General features: G+C 31.5%; 1 protein-coding gene across 1 annotated transcript in view; it reads right to left on the bottom strand.

The window, feature by feature from the left end:
• Positions 1–16435, bottom strand: part of LOC142317872 (cilia- and flagella-associated protein 45-like) — a 34227-nt gene extending 17792 nt beyond the window's left edge. The window contains exons 1-3 of the mRNA XM_075354417.1: positions 16373–16435; positions 10570–10730; positions 6984–7173 (exon numbers count right to left, since the gene is read on the bottom strand). Coding sequence (XP_075210532.1) covers positions 6984–7173; positions 10570–10730; positions 16373–16435 — 414 coding nt within the window. The remainder of the gene's footprint in view (positions 1–6983; positions 7174–10569; positions 10731–16372) is intronic.
• Between the last annotated feature and the right edge of the window lie 3785 nt (positions 16436–20220).

Genomic DNA, 20220 nt, shown 5'->3' with positions numbered 1-20220 from the left:
ATATTAAAGTGCTCCTGTAGCCAGGCAATTCCTCAGACTTAAATCCAATTGAAAATCTTTAGGCCATTGTTAAAAAAAAGACTCAAAAATGAATAAATATCAAAGTAAAACAATACTATAACATGCGAGCATGCACACACACACACACACACGCACACACACACACACACACACACACACACACACACACACACACACACACACACACACAAACACACACAGGCATACATATTTATGTTATTTCTATGATGATCAAATTTTCCTCTTGTAATAAAGTGGACTACAGATTTTTTTATTTCTTCATCATGAAACTATACGGTTAGGAGCACTTTAATAATGTTTTGTTCTTTGATAATTTTTTTTACTTTCTGGCAGTATGACACAGATTGCCAAATCTTGTTGGAACACTCCATTGCCTTGTGGGAATTTTTTTCAAAGTTGTGTCATAACCCTCTCCTTCAAAATCTTGATATATCCATCCCTTTTCAACATAACCACCTAACTGAAGGGATGAACAAGGACCTTCAAATGTGAAAAACCCCTCAAAACATTTTTTTCTGGGATGTTTTGTTGGTGGTGAGGTTTTATTTTAATGTATGGAAGCCTTTGCTCCTGAACATAAAAATATGATTTGTCTGAAAACATAACATTTTTCCAGTCTTCTTTAGTCTAGTAAGTGCTTTGGCTCATAAGAGGCCTTTTTGTACATTATTGGTGTTAAAAGCTGATTTTGAACTGGCTGAAGGCCTTTCCGTCCAACTGCAAGAAGTTAGTGTCTAACAGTGGTCATGTGTATATCTGTTCTGCTGAAAGTCTTTATAAGTCCACAGCAGATAATTTTGAATCAAATTTATTTTTTATCACTAATAACCACTGATAATGTGTTAGATTAGTTTTTCTTTTACTGCCACATTTGCCTTTCCTTTGAGGTGAAAAGTAACAAATTTCTTTAAATTAATTTAAAATAGCAATCACTATCCTAGTCTAATACCACACTCAGAAACTATATGTCGAGTGTCATACTGGTATGCTCAGAAAGAGAAACAATTTTTTAATGCTTTCTTGGAGTTATGTCCGCTGTTATAATGCATTCAAGACAGAACAAAAAATACAAAAATATGATTTTGTAATAAAAAATGAAATAAACTTCCACAAAACACTATTAATAACATGAAAATTGCTAAATAACCAAAAACAACAAATTTGCATAACACGGACAACTTAAAGAATGGATGTGATCAATCAGTATAGCCACAACATAGAAAAAAATGTTCCCTGTGTTCAAATTAATTTGCATGGTAATGTAAACATTGTTAAATATTATTATTAGTAAAATATGGGTCTAAGCTCAATTGTAACAAGTTTATAATAGAGCTCTTTTAAAAAAAAATTACAAGCCTTTCTACTGCATTTGTCTAAATCTGGTGGTTAATAAAAATTAATAAAACTATTTGTCTAAAAAAATTCCTTAAAGTAATCTAATGAAATAGAATCTTACAAAAATAAAACAAAGTCCTTAAAAAATCATTTTACTAATGTAAATAAAATTCTTTATAAACTGCATATTAAGAGTTAAGTTAAAAAAACACATCTGCAAGATGAAACTCTATACATTTTTCCAGGTGCATTCTGGATGATCTTTAACTGCATGATGTCTTTTTGGAGAAAAAAAAACTATTCCAGTCATTTGCAAGGCTTTATTTTCTCAGTAGGCTGATCATAGCCTTCCTCCAATGTAGCTTTTTTTCTTAACCTTCATTTTTTTCCCCAACATATGTATGTGGAAATTGAATCAAAAGCTTCACTGACTTTGTCTAGTTAAGAAGGTAGCAGACAATGGGACCACTGCTTTATAGTTGTAACTTAGTACAATAGTAACTACAAATACACTTACTAAAAGGGGTTAGAAAAAAAAGCCTAACTAATAATGATTGAGGTGATAGAAAAAGCCACCAGACCTTCTATTTCTCCAATAATACAAATAAATACAATGCGTTATAAAGAACTATTGTTATTTCAATATTTGGTAAAAGATTAATAAAAATAATAAAAGTTGCTTTTGAGAAAAAACCATTTGCAGGCATACTTTGATATAGGACTAAACCTTGATGGAGACGCTGATGAACCTTTCTTCTAATGCAAACCAAATTCCAGTGGAACCAATACTATTGAAAAGTCCCCTAATAGTAGACATTTAAAAACAATTTTTTAACTTAATAAGGCAAGAGTGAAAACTGGAATAAGGTTTTTCTATGAACAATACTATTTGTTCATTTATAAATTTTGTTAAGTTAAGTAACAAACCGGTTTTACAGGAATTAAGGTAAAATATATTTTAAATAAAAATAATGAAATTTCAATTAATTATATTTCTATTGTTTTTTACTTCCTTGTACGAAATAAAGGAAATATTGTGATCACGAAAAATTTTGGTTTTCAGATTTCAACAGAAATATTCATTTTGACCATCCCTGAACCCATTTTGATTAGTTTCGGGGTGATGTCTCTATGTACGTATGTCTATGTATGTATGTACGTATGTATCTAGCATACCTCAAAAACGATTAACCGTAGGATATTGAAATTTTGGATTTAGGTCTCTGCACCTTCCCTTTTGATTGCAACTGACTGGACCAAAAATATCTCTAAAAAAGCCCAAAATCCAATTTTTTTGGATCTTGGACTTTTTCTTAACTGCACTAATAAAGCCCTCATTGAGAGCTTCTCAACGATATATCATAAGTGGTACTTATTTTCATTCGTTCCAGAGTTACAGCTAAGTAAAATTTTAATTAATGAAATATTTGGATCTATAAGAGGAAGGCACATCGGTTAGAATCAGACTTCATCACCTTTTTTTTTAACTTTTTTTTTTAATTTAAACATATTTATTTGTTAATAATATTAACCTCTGATTGTAAAAAAAAAATTACAGTAAATAATTCAATAATAATAATAATAAATAAAAGAAAAGAAATCCCGCCATGCTGGAAGGCGGAGGTAGATTTCACCGGTGCTAAGTAGGAGATAAAAAATATTTGCAACTTAAGGTTAAGAAAAATTTCAGATTTATTCAATACATTAATGGTTGCATGTGAAAAAAATTGTCACATGTTTAGCATACGACAAGCCTAGTCTTCTTACAATTCCAACAATATTTTGGTCATCCCTTGCCTTAAGGGTTGGTCATATCAAAAATTGTTCCAGACAAAAGTTTTGGGTAATGTTTATAGGACTAACAAACACTTTAAACCGGTCCAATACTGTGCCTATTAAGGGAGGTATGATTCTTTTTTGTCTTCGAAACCTTATTTTTTCAAACCCCTGGGCCAATAGTTGACGATACAAAAAATTTAGTAAGTATTAGGCCCTTATCAAAAAAATAATCAAAAACTCCCTCTATGAATCATGAGACCTTGCCGTTGGTGAGGGGGGCTTGAATGCTTAGTGATACAGAATAGCTGGACCGAAGGTGCAACCATATCGGAGAGGTATATTGAGAGCCAGACTAAGGAATGATTCCTGAAAGAGGGCAGCAGCTCTTTCAGTAGTTGTTAAGGGCATAGAACAGAACGACTTCAACGGACATATCAACATTATTCAATCTTCTGAGTACTGCACAGCTGAAAGCAATGTAAAACTACAGCTGCTTTTTTTTCAAGAAAATCTAACGCTCTGCATTTTCATATACTGCTAAGGAAGGGGTCACCAGAAAATTAAAAAATAACATTCTATGAGTCGGAGCGTTGAATGTTAGAAGTTTGAAAAAGGTTGGTAGGTTAGAAAATTTAAAGAGGGAAATGGATAGGATAAATGTAGATGTAGTAGGAATTAGTGAGGTTCGGTGGGAAGAGGAAAACGACTTTTGGTCAGGAGATTTTACAATAATTAACTCAGCTTCAAATAATGGACAGACAGGAGTAGGTTTCTAATGAACAAGAAGATAGGGAAGAGAGTAGAGTATTTCAAAATGCATAGCGACAGAATCATTGTAATAAGGATAAAATCAAAACCTAAACTGACAATTGTTAACGTCTATTTGCCTACAATCGCCCATGATGATGATGAGGTAGCGTGTGTATACGAAGAAATTGACGAAGCAATTAAACACATAAAAGGAGATGAAAATTTAATAATAGTTGGAGATTGGAATGCAAGCATCGGAAAAGGAAAGGAAGGAAATATAGTGGGTGAATACAGGCTGGGCAAAAGGAATGAAAGAGGGGACCGACTAATAGAGTTTTGCACGAAGTATAATTTAGTAATTGCCAACACCCAGTTTAAAAATCATAATAGAAGAATATATACATGGAAAAAGCCAGGCGTTACTGCAAAGTATCAGATAGATAATATCATGGTTAAGCAAAGATTTAGAAATAAACTCCTTGACTGCAAAACTTAGCCTGAAGCAAACATTGATAGCGACCATAATTTAGTGTTAATGAAATTAGATTGGGATTTAAAAGCCTGAAGAAAAGGTGTCAGATTAATCACTGGAATTTGGAGAAGCTTAAGGAAGAGCAGGTAAAGAAGATTTTTGAGAAGGACAACTCAGAAGGAAAATATAAGAATGCTAGTGATGAAGAAAGTAAAAGGAACTATCGACAATTAAGAAATACTATAAACAGGATGTGCAAACGAGTGAAAGAAGCGTGGATTAAAGAAAAGTGTTCAGAAGTGGAAAGAGAAATGAACATTGGTAAAATAGACACAGCATACAGTAAAGTTAAGGAGAAGTTTGGGGTACATAAATTAAATTCTAATAATGTGTGAAACAAAGATGGTACACCGATTTATAATACGAAAGGTAAAGTCGATAGGTGGGTGGAATATATTGAAGAGTTATACAGAGGAAATGAATTAGAAAATGGTGTTATAGAGGAATAAGAGGAAGTTGAAGAGGATGAAATGGGAGTAGCAATACTGAGATCTAAATTTAAGAGAGCTTTAAAAGATTTGAATGGCAGAAAGGCTCCTGGAATAGATGGAATACCTGCAGAATTACTGTACAGTGCAGGTGAGGAAGCAACAGATAGATTATACAAACTGTTGTGTAATATTTATGAAAAAGGGAAGTTATGATTTTGAAAAAGGCATTTCATAACATAGACTGAAATAAAATGTTCAACATTTTTAAAAAATTAGGGTTCAAGTACAGAGATAGAAGAACAATTGCTAACATTTACAGGAACCAAACAGCAACAGTAATAATTGAAGAACATAAGAAAGATGCCGTAATAAAAAAATGAGTCCGACAAGGATGTTCCCTATCCCCGTTTCTTTTTAACCTTTTCACAGAACTCGTATTTATTGATGCATTTATGAACAATTTAGATCTGGAGTAACAATAAAATTGAAAAGATAAAGATGTTACAATTTGCTGATGACATAAAATTCTAACTGAGAGTAAAGATGATTTAGAAGAAACAATGAATGGCATGGATGAAGTCCCACGCAAGAACTACCGCATGAAAATAAACAAGAACAAAACAAAAGTAATGAAATGTAGTAGAAATAACAAAGATGGACCACTGAATGTGAAAATAGGAGGAGAAAAGATTATGGAGGTAGAAGAATTTTGTTATTTGGGAAGTAGAATTACTAAAGATGGATGAAGCAGGAGCGACATAACGTGCCGAATATCACAGGCAAAACGAGCCTTCAGTCAGAAATATAATTTGTTTACATAAAAAATTAATTCAAATGTCAGGAAAAGATTTTTGAAAGTATACGTTTGGAGTGTCGCTTTATATGGAAGTGAAACTTGGACCATTGGAGTATCTAAGAAGAAAAGATTGGAAATGTGGTGCTATAGGAGAATGTTAAAAATCAAATGAGTGGATAAAGTGACAAATGAAGAGGTGTTGCGGCAAATAGATGAAGAAAGAAGCTAGCAGAAGAGAGACTTATAGGCCACATATTAAGGCATCCTGCAATAGGAATATTGGAGGGGCAGGTAGAAGGAAAAAATTGTGTAGGCAGGCAACGTTTGCAATATGTAAAACAAATTGTTAGGGATGTAGGATGTAAGGGGTATACCGAAATGAAACGACTAGCACTAGATAGAAAATCTTGGAGAGCTGCATCAAACCATTCAAATGACTGAATACAAAAAATAGTAAGAACATTAATCGAAATCGATATTTTACTTAGTACGAAAGTTTAGCGATATTTGTTTTTTCGAAAAAGCCCCTTCCCATTTCCAACCCCATGGTCCGATTTTGGGCGTTAACGAACTCTATCGAGAGTTTGGGACGAGCTATTTTTAAGGAACAATTTGAAAGTGATTGGCGCAAAATTACGGCAGTTATCGTGTCCACAATAAAGTTTATATATATATATATATATATATATATATATATATATATATATACAAAAACTGTTGAGCTGATTGTGATTTTGGGGCCTGGGAGATGTGAAACACAAGATATGTCGAAATTTTCTGGAAGTCGAATCATGGCACCCATTACAATAGGCAGCTTTCTTATGAAATCTACCTATATGGAAAAAATCACCAAGTTATTAGTGAAATAACATTTTACGTACTTTTCATTTTAGTTCAAAATTTTTTACAGAGCTTAATCATTACTAATAAATCAATATATTTAAATTAATAAAAAAAGGTAAAAAAAAAAATATGTTTATTAGAAGTCTGATGCGAACTCATGTGTGCATGGTTGCGGATCCGACGCGTTCTCAATTACACCACATAACTAGTTTAGTGACGTGAAACAATATTAATATATAAACTAATATAAGAAGCTGATGCAGACACCACAAAATTATTTGATGCAATGTGGTATCCACCACAATGCAATTGTGTAACTAACTGTCCACTTTATTAAAGAACTGGAGGATCGTATCTCACTTCAAATGAAATATATTTAAATTAAGAACAGCAACAAATGTGTATATGTAATTTAATAGGCGTACAAGAAAGTTATGTGGTGTCCACATCAGATATTTTCTCAAAGTATACACACTTCTTCAATGGTCTCTGCATGCATTTCTTTTTGTATTTCATTATCTTTAATTTGTTCTAAGAGTGCCTTGGTAAACATTTTCTTTTTCATAGCTTCTGTTTCTTTTTTCTTTTCCTGTTCACGAACTGCTCTTAATCTTTCTTCTTCCATCATCATCTCTAATCTTTTTTCTTCCTCATCTAACTCCCTTCTGTAACAAAAAATATATATTTGTGGTAAACAATAACGATTTAACTGCTACATGAAGTCTACCCTATTTTGCCTGAAGTTCCTTTTAATTCAGGCTCTGTAATTCTACAAAAACTCTGCATAGTTTGTAAACAAGTCAATATTTTTTAGCTTTTAAAAAATAACTATTTCATAAATTTTCATCAAACGTTGTTTTGATCAACAAGATTTTTAAAAATATTTGTACGTAGTGTAGTGATATATGGAAGCAAAATATTGTCGCGTGTTCGCGGCTGGATCAGGACATTGCGAGGTTGACAGCTGAAAACGTTTATATAATTATAACTTATTGGTTTAAAAACATAAGTAAAATAAGACAATAATAATTATAGTAATAATAATAATGCCTCAATAACAATGGCAATAGTGATAATAATTGTAAACGATAATCATAAAACAAATAAAAAAAGTATAGTAATCACAACCACAATAATAATAATAACAGACAATAAAAAAACATATCACAATAATATTTAGAATGACAATAAAAATGGCCACAGTAAACAATAATAATATTAAATGTCAATAACAAACAAATAATCATAAATTTCAATAATAATAATAAACAGTGTAATAAACACAGGTAACACACAAAACAGAATTAGGATTTATTCACAGGTAGACAAATAGAATGGAAAAGCAGAATTCAGTCCCATTGACTAAAGACATCAGCATGACCGCTAGTTTAAACACGTTTAACCACTAGTCTTGTATTAACAACACTAGATAAGAAAAGTATAAAATTCTTTCACTCAAATACTTTTGCTGTTCACAAATAGAACCCTAACAGTTTATGAATGAAATTTAGTACGTTATCTCTTTCACTTATAGTCTTACAGCAACTCACCGAACCATTTCTTGTTTTCATGTACCGAGATTACTTGTAATGTCATTTTAGTTGCATCGAACCTGCACTCGAAATTCGCTCTTTCACTGACCCCTCCTCGCAGAATACTCATTTCGCAGACTGACATCTCAGACTCGTCGCGCGGAACTGATTTTTGAACTGGTCTTCCCTATAGTATTTATACTACTATCTTCTTTACCTGCCGTACCGGACCTAACTCTGAGCGTGAAAACGATCGACCGCCCTCTCATTTTCTCATGAAATTCCAAACTCTGGTCCGGTAACTCTTCTCACGGAACGACATGTTTTTAGTATGTCAGTAGGCAGTATTTCAAATACCCAGGCAGTTACCTTTCAGGGAGTGTCAGGCAGTTACCTTTATTAAAAGGGTTCCTTTTAGTTCCTTTCTGGATTCCTTCCATTGTTATATTTTCTACTACTTTCTTCTTAACTGGGAGGAATCTTTTACTCAGGTCCACTATATTGGTCTTCTTACAATATAAACAATAAGAATACAAGAGAGGTCGTGAAAGAGGTTTTTTAAATGTAGGAGAAAAACTGTGAAAATTAAGTAGGTTACTAAACTGAAGTTGGTTTTTTTCTAAATGAATACCACAGTCACACACAAATTACACCCAATGTTGTTTAACAGGTTTATTAAACATGGCTTAGGTCTTTACTTTATTTCACATCTTACAATTTTCGGGATGCTGCTGGATGGGCGGCGCTGATGAAGCGGTGGGATTCCCAACCCATTGAGCGGAGAAGACAGAGACTCGGCCAGTGGCCGAGTCTCTGTCTTTTCCGTTCTGCTGAGAACAGCTTGGCCGGACCTGGTGCGGCTCCTCCTGGGTGAGCCTGAGTATAAGTGCAACCTTGGAGCTGAGTAAGTGCTTAAATACTGATCCGGCTCCAGGTGGGGGACACGATGAGAAAGGAATTTTAGTCGGTAGGGTGCGGGAACACAGGCTCTTAATAACATCTATTCGAACCCGTGCGAGTCCGACATTCTCCCATTTATGGGGGGTACATAAATGGTATTTCTTCAACTCATCGAGAACAAAAGCAAAAAAAAAGAATGCTACTCTCTAAGACATACTTAGTGATATTCCACAATATCCCAACCCCGTAGGGGAAGACATCTACCTTGTGACGTTACCGGTCGCCACACCACCCATCCGTTCCGAGCCCTGAGGGGCTTTACCGGAGGACATCTTCAGACCCTCTAACTGATTACATCTCACAGACATCAGCCAGGCCTCGGTCGGGGTGCCACCGATGTAAATGCGTCGGCAGACATTTACAACAGTAAAATACAAATCAAATTTTGCTTTCACGTAGGCCTCAAACGGATATCTTCACATCCAACCTACATGATTCCTTCATACTCTAACCGAGACCGCGAAAGCGCGGACCCCGCGTCTGTCTAAATTTGAGAACACCTTTCGTGATTGTCAAGCCTCACAAAACGAACGAGTTGTAAGTCAAATCAGTGCTACACTCATACCAATCAAAATTACGTTTTACGCAATATAGAAATTCAGACCTACACCCAATAAAAGTTGACCAAATTAGGTCACCTAACAAGGGGAACGTAACCTCATTCCGGTCCGCGCAGCAGCCGGTGACAGACCTCGCACTCCCACCCGGTCCTATCATGGAGTCTAGCGCAGCATTACCAAGTAACAATCAGGAACCTCCAACGGCGGGCTTCCTCCCGCCGTTGGGTTAACCCGGTCGTACGGGTTACCATACCCCGGCAGCGCGCCCACCCTCGCCAGTGGGAGCTCCAAATCAAATCACAAACGATACCAGTATAACCATGGCACGATACCAATGTGCCTACCTCCAACCAATCCAATGCCTAGGCTGGAACCCTAGCCACCCCGGATCCTACCATGATCAAATACCTCGATTAAACTCCCTCTGCAGACTTACATACTGCAAGGTCATGAAGAAAACCAACCACTGTAGACAACTCTTCACGGATCATCCAGTTAATACGAAGATCCAGAAAGGAATGTATTCTCTCAAATTTCCTAACAATGATTTTTCAGAAGAATTAGAATTCTGGAACGTTAAGTTTCAAAGAAACAGATTATGCCAAAACAATAATAAAATATTAAGCTAAAATGAAGAAAAAGAAGCCTGTGAAAATTTTTAATGGAAGAACATCTAGGTTGGTGGATTCATTAGTTTGTTAATGAAAATTAAAATTTTTGTTGAGGCAAATGCTAGAATACATAAACAAATATTTGAAGAAGTAGGATGTAATCAATGAATTTAAATTAAAGTGGTAATCAGTGACAGAATGAGACTGGAGAAAAGCATAAACATGATTAATGACTAAGACATTACTGATTTTATTTCATACTGGATAAAATCCAGTATTTTTTTTTAATCATCTTTATTGAAACAAAATATATTTTTTTTTAATAATATTTGTTCTTATTAAAGAGATTAAATTTACAAAGAAAATTAATATTACTGTAAATTTTAAATAAATCTTACTGTATCAACATTTTCTCAGCAATCTGAGCGTCACGGATTGCATGACACTTAGTGCCAAGTATTAAAGCATTGCATTTCTTAATTTCATCTTCTTGTTCTTGACGTAACTCAAAAGCTCTTTGCAGAAGGTGATTAGCTCGTCTATTTGCCTCCTCTTCAAGCTGTAATGAACACAAAGTACTTCTTTACTCAAAAAGTTACAAAAATAAAGTATATATTTATTTTTTATTTTTTTTTTAACAAACATTTAATTAACAATATATCTTAGAGAAATATTTAGCTGATTAAAATGCACTCATATTGACGTTTCTCAGTTGCATACATGTAAAGCGTATATAAAAAAAAATCAGTTCAACCAATCATGCATTACTGATATATCAAATTCATAAATTAATATCATGAATTATGACATAAACAAATGAAAGTTTAATCACTATTTCTATACCTGGGGTATGGTTTTATATCTTTTCTTTGCTTATTCATATTTAGTATTGTATATAACATTGTTGTTGGTGATATCTGTTTTAATAATAATATTGGTGTTGATGTCCCATGGAATTTTCATTTACAATGTACATAGCTACATACTTTATGTTTAAACTTATTTTTTATATTAATTGTTTAAATAGTTATACTAGTATATAGTATATTTTTTCAACCAAAATTCTGAAAAAATAGATTTAAAAATGTTATACAGTTTGTTGTTGATTGCTGGTGCAGTAACTGGTTTTTAGGCAAACAAATTTATTTTAGTATTCAATAATTTACTGAATTATTTATTTTAAATTTACCTGTATTATTTATAAATAAATTCTAACGATTAAACTTATTATGTTAATCTCAAATTATTTAATTACATTTTTATTTTAAAATAGGTTTATATTTTATTGAGAGTTTATTTCATTGTACAATTCTCATCATTAGAGTATCAAAGGCATACTGCAGTTGAAAAAATAAAATTTTAATTTTTTCCAGAGATTAACAATTCATAAGTTGTCTCATGTACATTCAGCTTCCAATAACCTACAAAAGGATAATTTGCTTCACAGTCACTGATGAAATTAAAAAAAAAATTATTTAGTACAGTGTATATAAAAAAGAACTTATATTTGCAATACTTTATTTGCCTTTCAAACAAAATTAAAACTTTACCTAATTTATGGAAAGGGAAAGGTAAGAAAGTGATAATTACTTCAAAAATGACACGGTTGATGTATGAATCAACCACAGCCATGCTAACATTGCTTTAACAACCTTTTCTGGTTAGCTGAGAGCCATCAAGAATTTTCATTTATAAATATAGTTTATTTTCTAAAGTTGCATAAAATATAATTAAAAAATTATGATTTTTATTAAGTACAGTTGAATTTTTTGTTCAATTTAAGAAAAAAAGTATATTTTACCTACAGTTTCTGTTTTATGTTAACATAACATTTTTCACCAGCCTTTATAAAATGATAAAATTATATTAGGTTCATAAATATTTTGTCACACAATCTATTTTTAATATAATGTTGAAAAAATACTTATTAAATTTAAATATGGCCAGGCGCTGACTGTCTATGAACTAATGGATTTGCATTACAAGCGACAACCAGAGGTTATAGAGCAGATGTTGTCCCAGGAGAAGGAGAAAAGACACAAGGACCCCTTACTTTAAAGCATATTAGGATGTATTGTAAAATGTAGGAAATTGTGTCAAATTTTGTACAAAGCATGACTCAAATAGGATTGTAACAGTTCGAGCAATGAGTCTGTTTTACGACATGGAAATGGAACATTTTCATGGAATCCACAAAAGTAGACTGAAGTAAGATTTCTTGTTAAGTTTCCGAAAAAAGAAAAAGATTTCAGTGGGTTTAACAGATAGCTTGTAATAAATTTGATTACTTGATGCTAAATTTAAAAAATCTGATGTGGACACTACTTGACTTCCTCGTACGCCTATTAAATTATATATACGGATTTTTTCAAATGAAAAGTACATAAAATTTTATTTCATTAATAACTTCTGATATTTTTTTTTTTTTTTTTGTTTTTGAATTATTATTTACCAAAACATGTTTTTTACAGAGGTTAATTAATAAATTAATACGTTTAAATTTAAAAAAAAAAGTTAAAAAATAAAGGCGATGAAGTCTGATTCAATCCGGTGCACTTTGTAAGAGTCAAATATTTAATTAATTAAAATTTTATTTGGCTATAACAATGGAACCAATGATAATAAGTACCACTTATGATATCGTTAAAAAGCTCTCCATGAAGTATTATTAATGCAGTTAAGAAAATCCAAATTACAAGAATTAGTATTTTATTTGCTTTTTTAAATTAGAATTATACGTATTAACTTATAAAGTAAAATAATAATATTACAGTTATTTAAAAAGTAATTAACATACTGTAATTAAATTTAAGTAATAATAATTTATTAACAGTAACTAAACTACATTAATTTAAAAAGTAGAAGTCTTACTGTAATTTAAATGTTAAAACCAAAGAAAGAATAAAAAGATTAAGAGAAGATGATAAATATAAAGGAGGAAGAAAACATTAAGACCAAGGAAAGAATAAAAGATTAAAAGAGGATGATGAATATAAGAGAGAGAACATTGGAAAACTAGAAAATGTGTATAAAAATTAAGATTAGGAAAGTTATATTCAAACCAAACAGCGATTAAATGATTGGCAACAAAAAACAAATAAATAAATTGATGATCAACTCCAGCTTAGGGAGAATATTGTCTGACAATATCAGAGAAGTAATAAACTAAAAAAAAATTTTTGCAATTTATTAAAGATCAGGCATGTATGCCTCAGTGTATATGTTGTTCAATCATTCTGTAGTTAACTTAATATAGATAAAATTAAACTGAAATTCCAGAATAATTAAATAAAATTAAACTAGAAAATCCAAAAATAATACGCTTTTAAATTATAATTTTCAATTAATGTTATATAATCGGATGTTTCACCAAATCTGTTATGTAATATTAATGCCTATTAAATTACATATACACATTTTTAAAAGTACATAAAATTTTATTTCACTAATTACATCTGATTTTTTTTTCAAATTTTTTTTATTGTTATTGAGTAATCATTTATTGAAAAATTTGTTTTACAATCACGGGTTAATAATTATTAATAAATCAATATACTTAATTTTTTTTTAAAAATGTTAAAAAAATAAAAAAGAGACATCTGATTTGAACCGTTGTGCCTTCCCTTTGTAAGATCCAAATATTTCATTAATTAAAATTTCATTTGTCAATAACCCTAATTTTTTTTAAATGCTGAACATTTTATTCCAGTCTACGTTATCGAAAGCCTTTTCTAGGTCTATAAATGCCAAGTATGTTGGTTTGTTTTTCTTTAATCTTCCTTCTACTATTAAAGTGAGGCCTAAAATTGCTTCCTTTGTCCCTATACTTCTCCTGAAACCAAATTGGTCTTCTCCTAACACTTCTTCCACTCTCCTCTCAGTTCTTCTGTATAGAATTCTAGTTAATATTTTTGATGCATGACTAGTTAGACTAATTGTTCTGTATTCTTCACATTTATCTGCCCCTGCTTTCTTTGGTATCATGACTATAACACTTTTTTTGAAGTCTGACGGAAATTCCCCTTTTTCATAAATATTACACACCAGTTTATATAATCTATCAATCACTTCCTCACCTGCACTGCGCAGTAATTCTACAGGTATTCCGTCTATTCCAGGAGCCTTTCTGCCATTTAAATCTATTAATGCTCTCTTAAATTCAGATCTCAGTATTGTTTCTCCCATTTCATCCTCCTCGACTTCCTCTTCATCCTCTATAATACCATTTTCTAATTCATTTCCTCCGTATAATTCTTCAATATATTCTACCCATCTATCAACTTTACCTTTCGTATTATATATTGGTGTACCATCTTTGTTTAACACATTATTAGATTTTAATTTATGTACGACAAAATTTTCCTTAACTTTCCTGTATGCTCCGTCTATTTTACCAATGTTCATTTCTCTTTCCACTTCTGAACACTTTTCTTTAATCCACTCTTCTTTCGCCAGTTTGCACTTCCTGTTTATAGCATTTCTTAATTGCCAATAGTTCCTTTTACTTTCTTCATCTCTAGCATTCTTAAATTTTCTACGTTCATCCATCAGCTGCAATATATCGTCTGAAATCCAAGGTTTTCTACCAGTTCTCTTTATTCCGCCTAAGTTTGCTTCTGCTGATTTAAGAATTTCCTTTTTAACATTCTCCCATTCTTCTTCTACATTTTCTAACTTATCTTTTTTACTCAGACCTCTTGCGATGTCCTCCTCAAAAATCTTCTTTACCTCCTCTTCCTCAAGCTTCTCTAAATTCCTGAAGAAAAGGTGTCAGATTCATCTGACACCTTTTCTTCAGGTTTTTAAGCCCCAATCTACTTTTCATTATCACCAAATTATGGTCGCTATCAATGTCTGCTCCGGGGTAAGTTTTGCAGTCAACGAGTTGATTTCTAAATCTTTGCTTAACCATGATATAATCTATCTGATACCTTGCAGCATCGCCTGGCTTTTTCCAAGAGTATATTTTTCTATTATGATTTTTAAATTGGGTGTTGGCAATTACTAAATTATACTTCGTGCAAAAGTCTATAAGTCGGTCCCCTCTTTCATTCCTTTTGCCCAGCCCGTATTCACCCACTATGTTTCCTTCCTTGCCTTTTCCAATGCTTGCATTCCAATCTCCAACTATTATTAAATTTTCATCTCTTTTTACGTGTTTAATTGCTTCATCAATCTCTTCGTATACACATTCTACCTCATCATCATCATGGGCGCTTGTAGGCATATAGACGTTAACATTCGTTGTCGGTTTAGGTTTTGATTTTATCCTTATAACAATGATTCTATCGCTATGCGTCTTGAAATACTCCACCCTCCTCCCTATCTTCTTGTTCATCAGGAAACCTACTCCTGCCTGCCCATTCTTTCACAGTAGATAGAAGTAAATTAATTTGTCGCCTTATTCTTTATAGCCCTGTCTTTTATCATGGTGTAAAATTTGTAAAGCCCCTGAAGTACAAGAAGCACCATTCAGAGCTGTTTTTCTGAGAACACTGATGATGTTCACTAAATTGCTAGTTCCTATATTGGTGTCACTTTTAGAATTTAATATTATCCGCATTTTGGAACCACTTGGTATGCTAATAAAGAATAATAAAGTTGACATAATGACAAAGTTTACACAAAACCATCTCAAACATTATTTTTATTTTTAAGCCTTAAAACTGGCATATTTTTCTGTCTTCTTCATAATAGCTCTGTCAATTTCAGGAATGATTTGTTTCCCATGTCAATTTGGATGCCTTTAAAGTTAAAGCAACTAACTCAAAAAATGTGTTTAGTGTGAAGCAAAGAACATTTGATTTAGTTATATTTTGTTCATCCAGTGTATTGCTTTTGACAATTGTGTGTATATTTGTGAATCTTCTCAGACACACATAACCATAACATATTACATATTAAGTAGAACAATAAAGTATTAGACAATATAAAGCAGTTATGAACTCGATACCATTGCACAGTGTGATTTACAAACACAAATTGGACAGTGAATATGGACTACAATTCAAGCATGCTAAAGTCTTATAAAAATCTTGAAAAGCTATTACCTGGATTAACAAAGGCAAATTTTGTGAGAACAGAATAGTGAAGAAATATACAATCATTAAACACACTTTATGGAAGTTAATTAAAAGATTTTGTTAAGATCATTTTCAAATAATGTATTAACCAAATATACTTGTTGAACTACTTACTTACTTCAGTTAAATGAGTACCATGTTCACGTATTGAATCACTACTCTGTAATTCTTTTTTTCTCATAGCACTTTCAGCAGCATCTCTTACTTTCTTCTCTTTTGCTTTATTAATTAATTCTTGTTTATCTTTTTCAGTTATATACTGTAAAAACAGAATAAGTTAATTAAAAAATGTTCACAATTTTATTATTAAGAAAAAATAATGGAATGAATTCTCCCCATTTTTTCCTTTTTTTTTAATATTTTGAGATGATATTGCCTCACATATGGTTACAAATCCAATTGAATTTTACCATAGTATTCTGTTGAGTCACAGATTGATCAATACAGATATATTGCTATTATTTGAACCATAATAACCAGAGAATTAGATTATTACAACAAAAAATATGCATAGATGTAAAAGTATACTTCCGTGAAATAGCAACCACTGGAATTGAACTAGGGCCCAGTAGTATCATAGAAAAATGCCATTATAGCTGATAATAAATTTAAAAAAATACTGATAGCCATTACACTGTAACAAATTGTTACCAACCTCTAAGAAAAATAAAAATGGAATATTTAGTTTGTAAGATCCTATTAAAGAATAAAAAGTAAGTATGACTAAACCAAAACAATAAAAATCTAAACAATTTTTTTTCTCAGAATAAATAAATGGTTTATATAAGGTTTTTCTAACATTGCTGTGAAATCTATCAGACTTTTGAAACAAATTGAATCTGTAAGCTTATTTCATTTTCTATTACAAAATCATATGTTTATACTTTTTATTCTATCTTGAATATATAATAGCATAACTCCAAGAAAGCATTCAAAAATTGTTTCTCGAAAACACTCGAAAAATATCTTATGCATGTGATACTGGACTAGGGACAGTAAATGATATTTTAAAATAATTTAAAGTAAGTCGTTACTTTTCACTTCAAAGGAAAGGCAAATGTAGCAGTAAAAGAAAAACTACTCCAACACAGGATCGGTTACTAGGGACAAAAAATAAACTTTATCCAAAATTAACTACTGTGGACTTAAATCAAGAATTAGTAGTCAACAAAACAGATTTATATGTGACTACAATTAAACACAGACTTCTTGCACTTGGACGGAAATGTTGTCAGCCAGCTAAAAAACAGGTTTTAACACCAGTAAGTATAAAAAGAGCTATTGTGGGCCAAAGCACTTACTAACTGGACCAAAGAAGACTGGAAAAATGTATGTTTTCTTACAAATCACATTTTTATGTTCAGGAGCAAAGCGTTCCATACATTAGAAAAGCATCAGATGAAAATAAATCACCATCCCAGAGAAAAATGTTTTGGGGTTGTTTCACATTTGAAGGCTCTTGTTCATCACTTCCAGTAGATGGTTATGTTGAAAAGCGATGGATACATCAAGATTCTGAAGGAGAAGGTTATGACACAACTTTAAAACAAATTCCCACAGGGCAATAGAATGTTCCAACAAGAATTGGCGATTTGTCATACTATCAAAAAGTGAAAAAAATTTCTCGAAGAACAAAAAATATTAAAGTGCTCCTGTGGTCAGGCAACTCTTCAGACTTAATTAAATCTAATTGAAAATCTTTGGGTAGTAGTCAAAAACAACTCTTAAAAATGAAATGTATCACAAAAACTGACCTCATTAAGGTAATCTTACTATAGCTTTTTGAAGAAGAAGTATAAAAAAATGTGTATTACACTTGTTGAATCGATGTCTAATTCTGTACGTGAAGTGATTAAAAATAAAGGAGGTCATATTAATTACTAGATATTAACAAACTGTACAGGTATGATTTTCTTTTTCTAAATAAAGTTACTTTTTATTAAATAACATCTGTGTTCAGATTAATTTGCACACTACTGATGCAGTGAAATTTCCTAACAACACTTTTCCTGAGCAATGGGTGGAACAAAGAGGAAGTGCTTTAAAGTGCCTGGCTTGATCTCCAGACTTAACATTTATGAGTTCTACCTTTGGAGTGTTTTAAAAGACACTGGATATGCTACAAAATTAAGGACATTGCAACAGGTGACAAAGCAAATCAAAAATCCAGTTAACATAATACCTTTACCTACAACACAGTTAGTGTGATGCTGATGCTGTGTATTAAACCATTGCTGTAGTTGAATTGTTGTTTAATTAAACTTAATTAATTTAAGACAGTATATCAGATAAATTTTCTGATTATTTTTCTTTTTTTTTAAATTACCAAATTATTCATACACATTTATAATACCTATTTGAAAAACTCAGATTTTTCACAGAAATCTCATTACGATTCTATTTATAATTGATTAGAAAAAAATCTTATTTTATAATTATAATAAATAATAATCTGTTCTGTTTACTACGAATATAATTTAATAATTAGTTGTAAAATAATGTATTAATGTATTGTTCAGTTTTATGTAATTTTTTTGGCTATAAGATTCTAATAAACTTGCCAGTACAGCAGTAAACATCTATACAATAATAAAATTCTCAAACATTTGCCCTATAAAATTCTGTTTGTATACATAAGTTAATTTTTTGCTAAGCCAGGCAGAAAACATTATGCTTGTCTAAACTATAATTGCTTAACTAAACTATTAACAATTGTTTAATCTTAGGTTAGAAATCAAGTGGAAGGCCTGGTGGAAGCCCTCTCAAAGAAGAATGGCCCGACAATTCCTCTAGAAGATAAACCACATCACAATATTAGGCCTGGGAAATCTACAACTTTGTATTCAACTCCAATAAACATTGTTATGCCTATTAACTGTTCCATTAAATGTAAAAGTGGCTTCATTTGGCCAAATAATTCAATTATCAACCCTTCATTCATTTCACACTTGTCCTGGTACTATTCACAAAATTGAACTTCCTGTTCTGGATCATCTTTATTTAATGCATTTAAAAGTCTTGGGATATATGGTCTCTACTTATTAGCTTCTAAAATTCTATGAACACTATTCTTTTTATTCAATACTTATCTCACAAAAATAATGTCTGGGATTTCATTGGGATCATGTAAAAGTTTGCATTATTACAGCGAATTTCATTACTGATAAGTTTTCTTAATGTAAATCACCACTTGTTTATATTTTCCACTCTACCATTTTTTTTCAAACTTATCATGAATTCCTGTAATTTTTAGTCTTATCGGTGGTGGTGGTGTTCCAAATTCCATTGTCCAATATCCAAGAACCTCTTTTAATATTTTCAGTTTTTCAATAACAATTCAAAAGTCTTCAAAAGGTTTTATTGATAAAAAGACTACTGAATTTTAGCCATGTTTATAATGGAATAAATAATATGCAATCTAGTAGTCAATAATGAAAAACAGATGTTTTGAATTATCAGCTATGATTTTGTCATTTCTATCCCTGTTTATTTTGTATCTATAATCATTCAAATTGTACACATTTATTTATTTGAGTCACTCTGTATTTTAAACGGATAGAGCTTCTTAAATTGTTAAAAATATGCCATTCCTAATTTTAAGAAGAAAAATAGAAAAAAACGTGTAAAGTTTGTTGACATCTGCATTAAATGTAAAAGCAGGTTAGAGTATATATTTTGTCAAAACTAAATGGTTAATTTGTTTTATGCTACTGAACCTTACATATTTTAAAAAGAAAATTTGTTTTACACAGATTTTTGAAGCTTTATTTAAAAACAAAAGGAAATTAATAATAATTAGATACAAGTATACCAGGACCAGAATACATAATCAGTGTGGGAACTACAGCTGACTCCCAAAGGTTAAAAAATCTGTTGTACATATTTTTATCAATCATACTATGTATGTTTGGTTTTGAGATGAAATGGAACTGTTCCTCCTCACTCTTAACTTTTGACCCATCAAGT

This window comes from Lycorma delicatula, chromosome 1, assembly GCF_047948215.1.
Source record: "Lycorma delicatula isolate Av1 chromosome 1, ASM4794821v1, whole genome shotgun sequence".
In the NCBI taxonomy this organism is placed as follows: Eukaryota; Metazoa; Arthropoda; class Insecta; order Hemiptera; family Fulgoridae; genus Lycorma; species Lycorma delicatula.
Note: the sequence above shows the minus strand (reverse complement) of the source record. Positions and strands in the feature narration are given on the sequence as shown.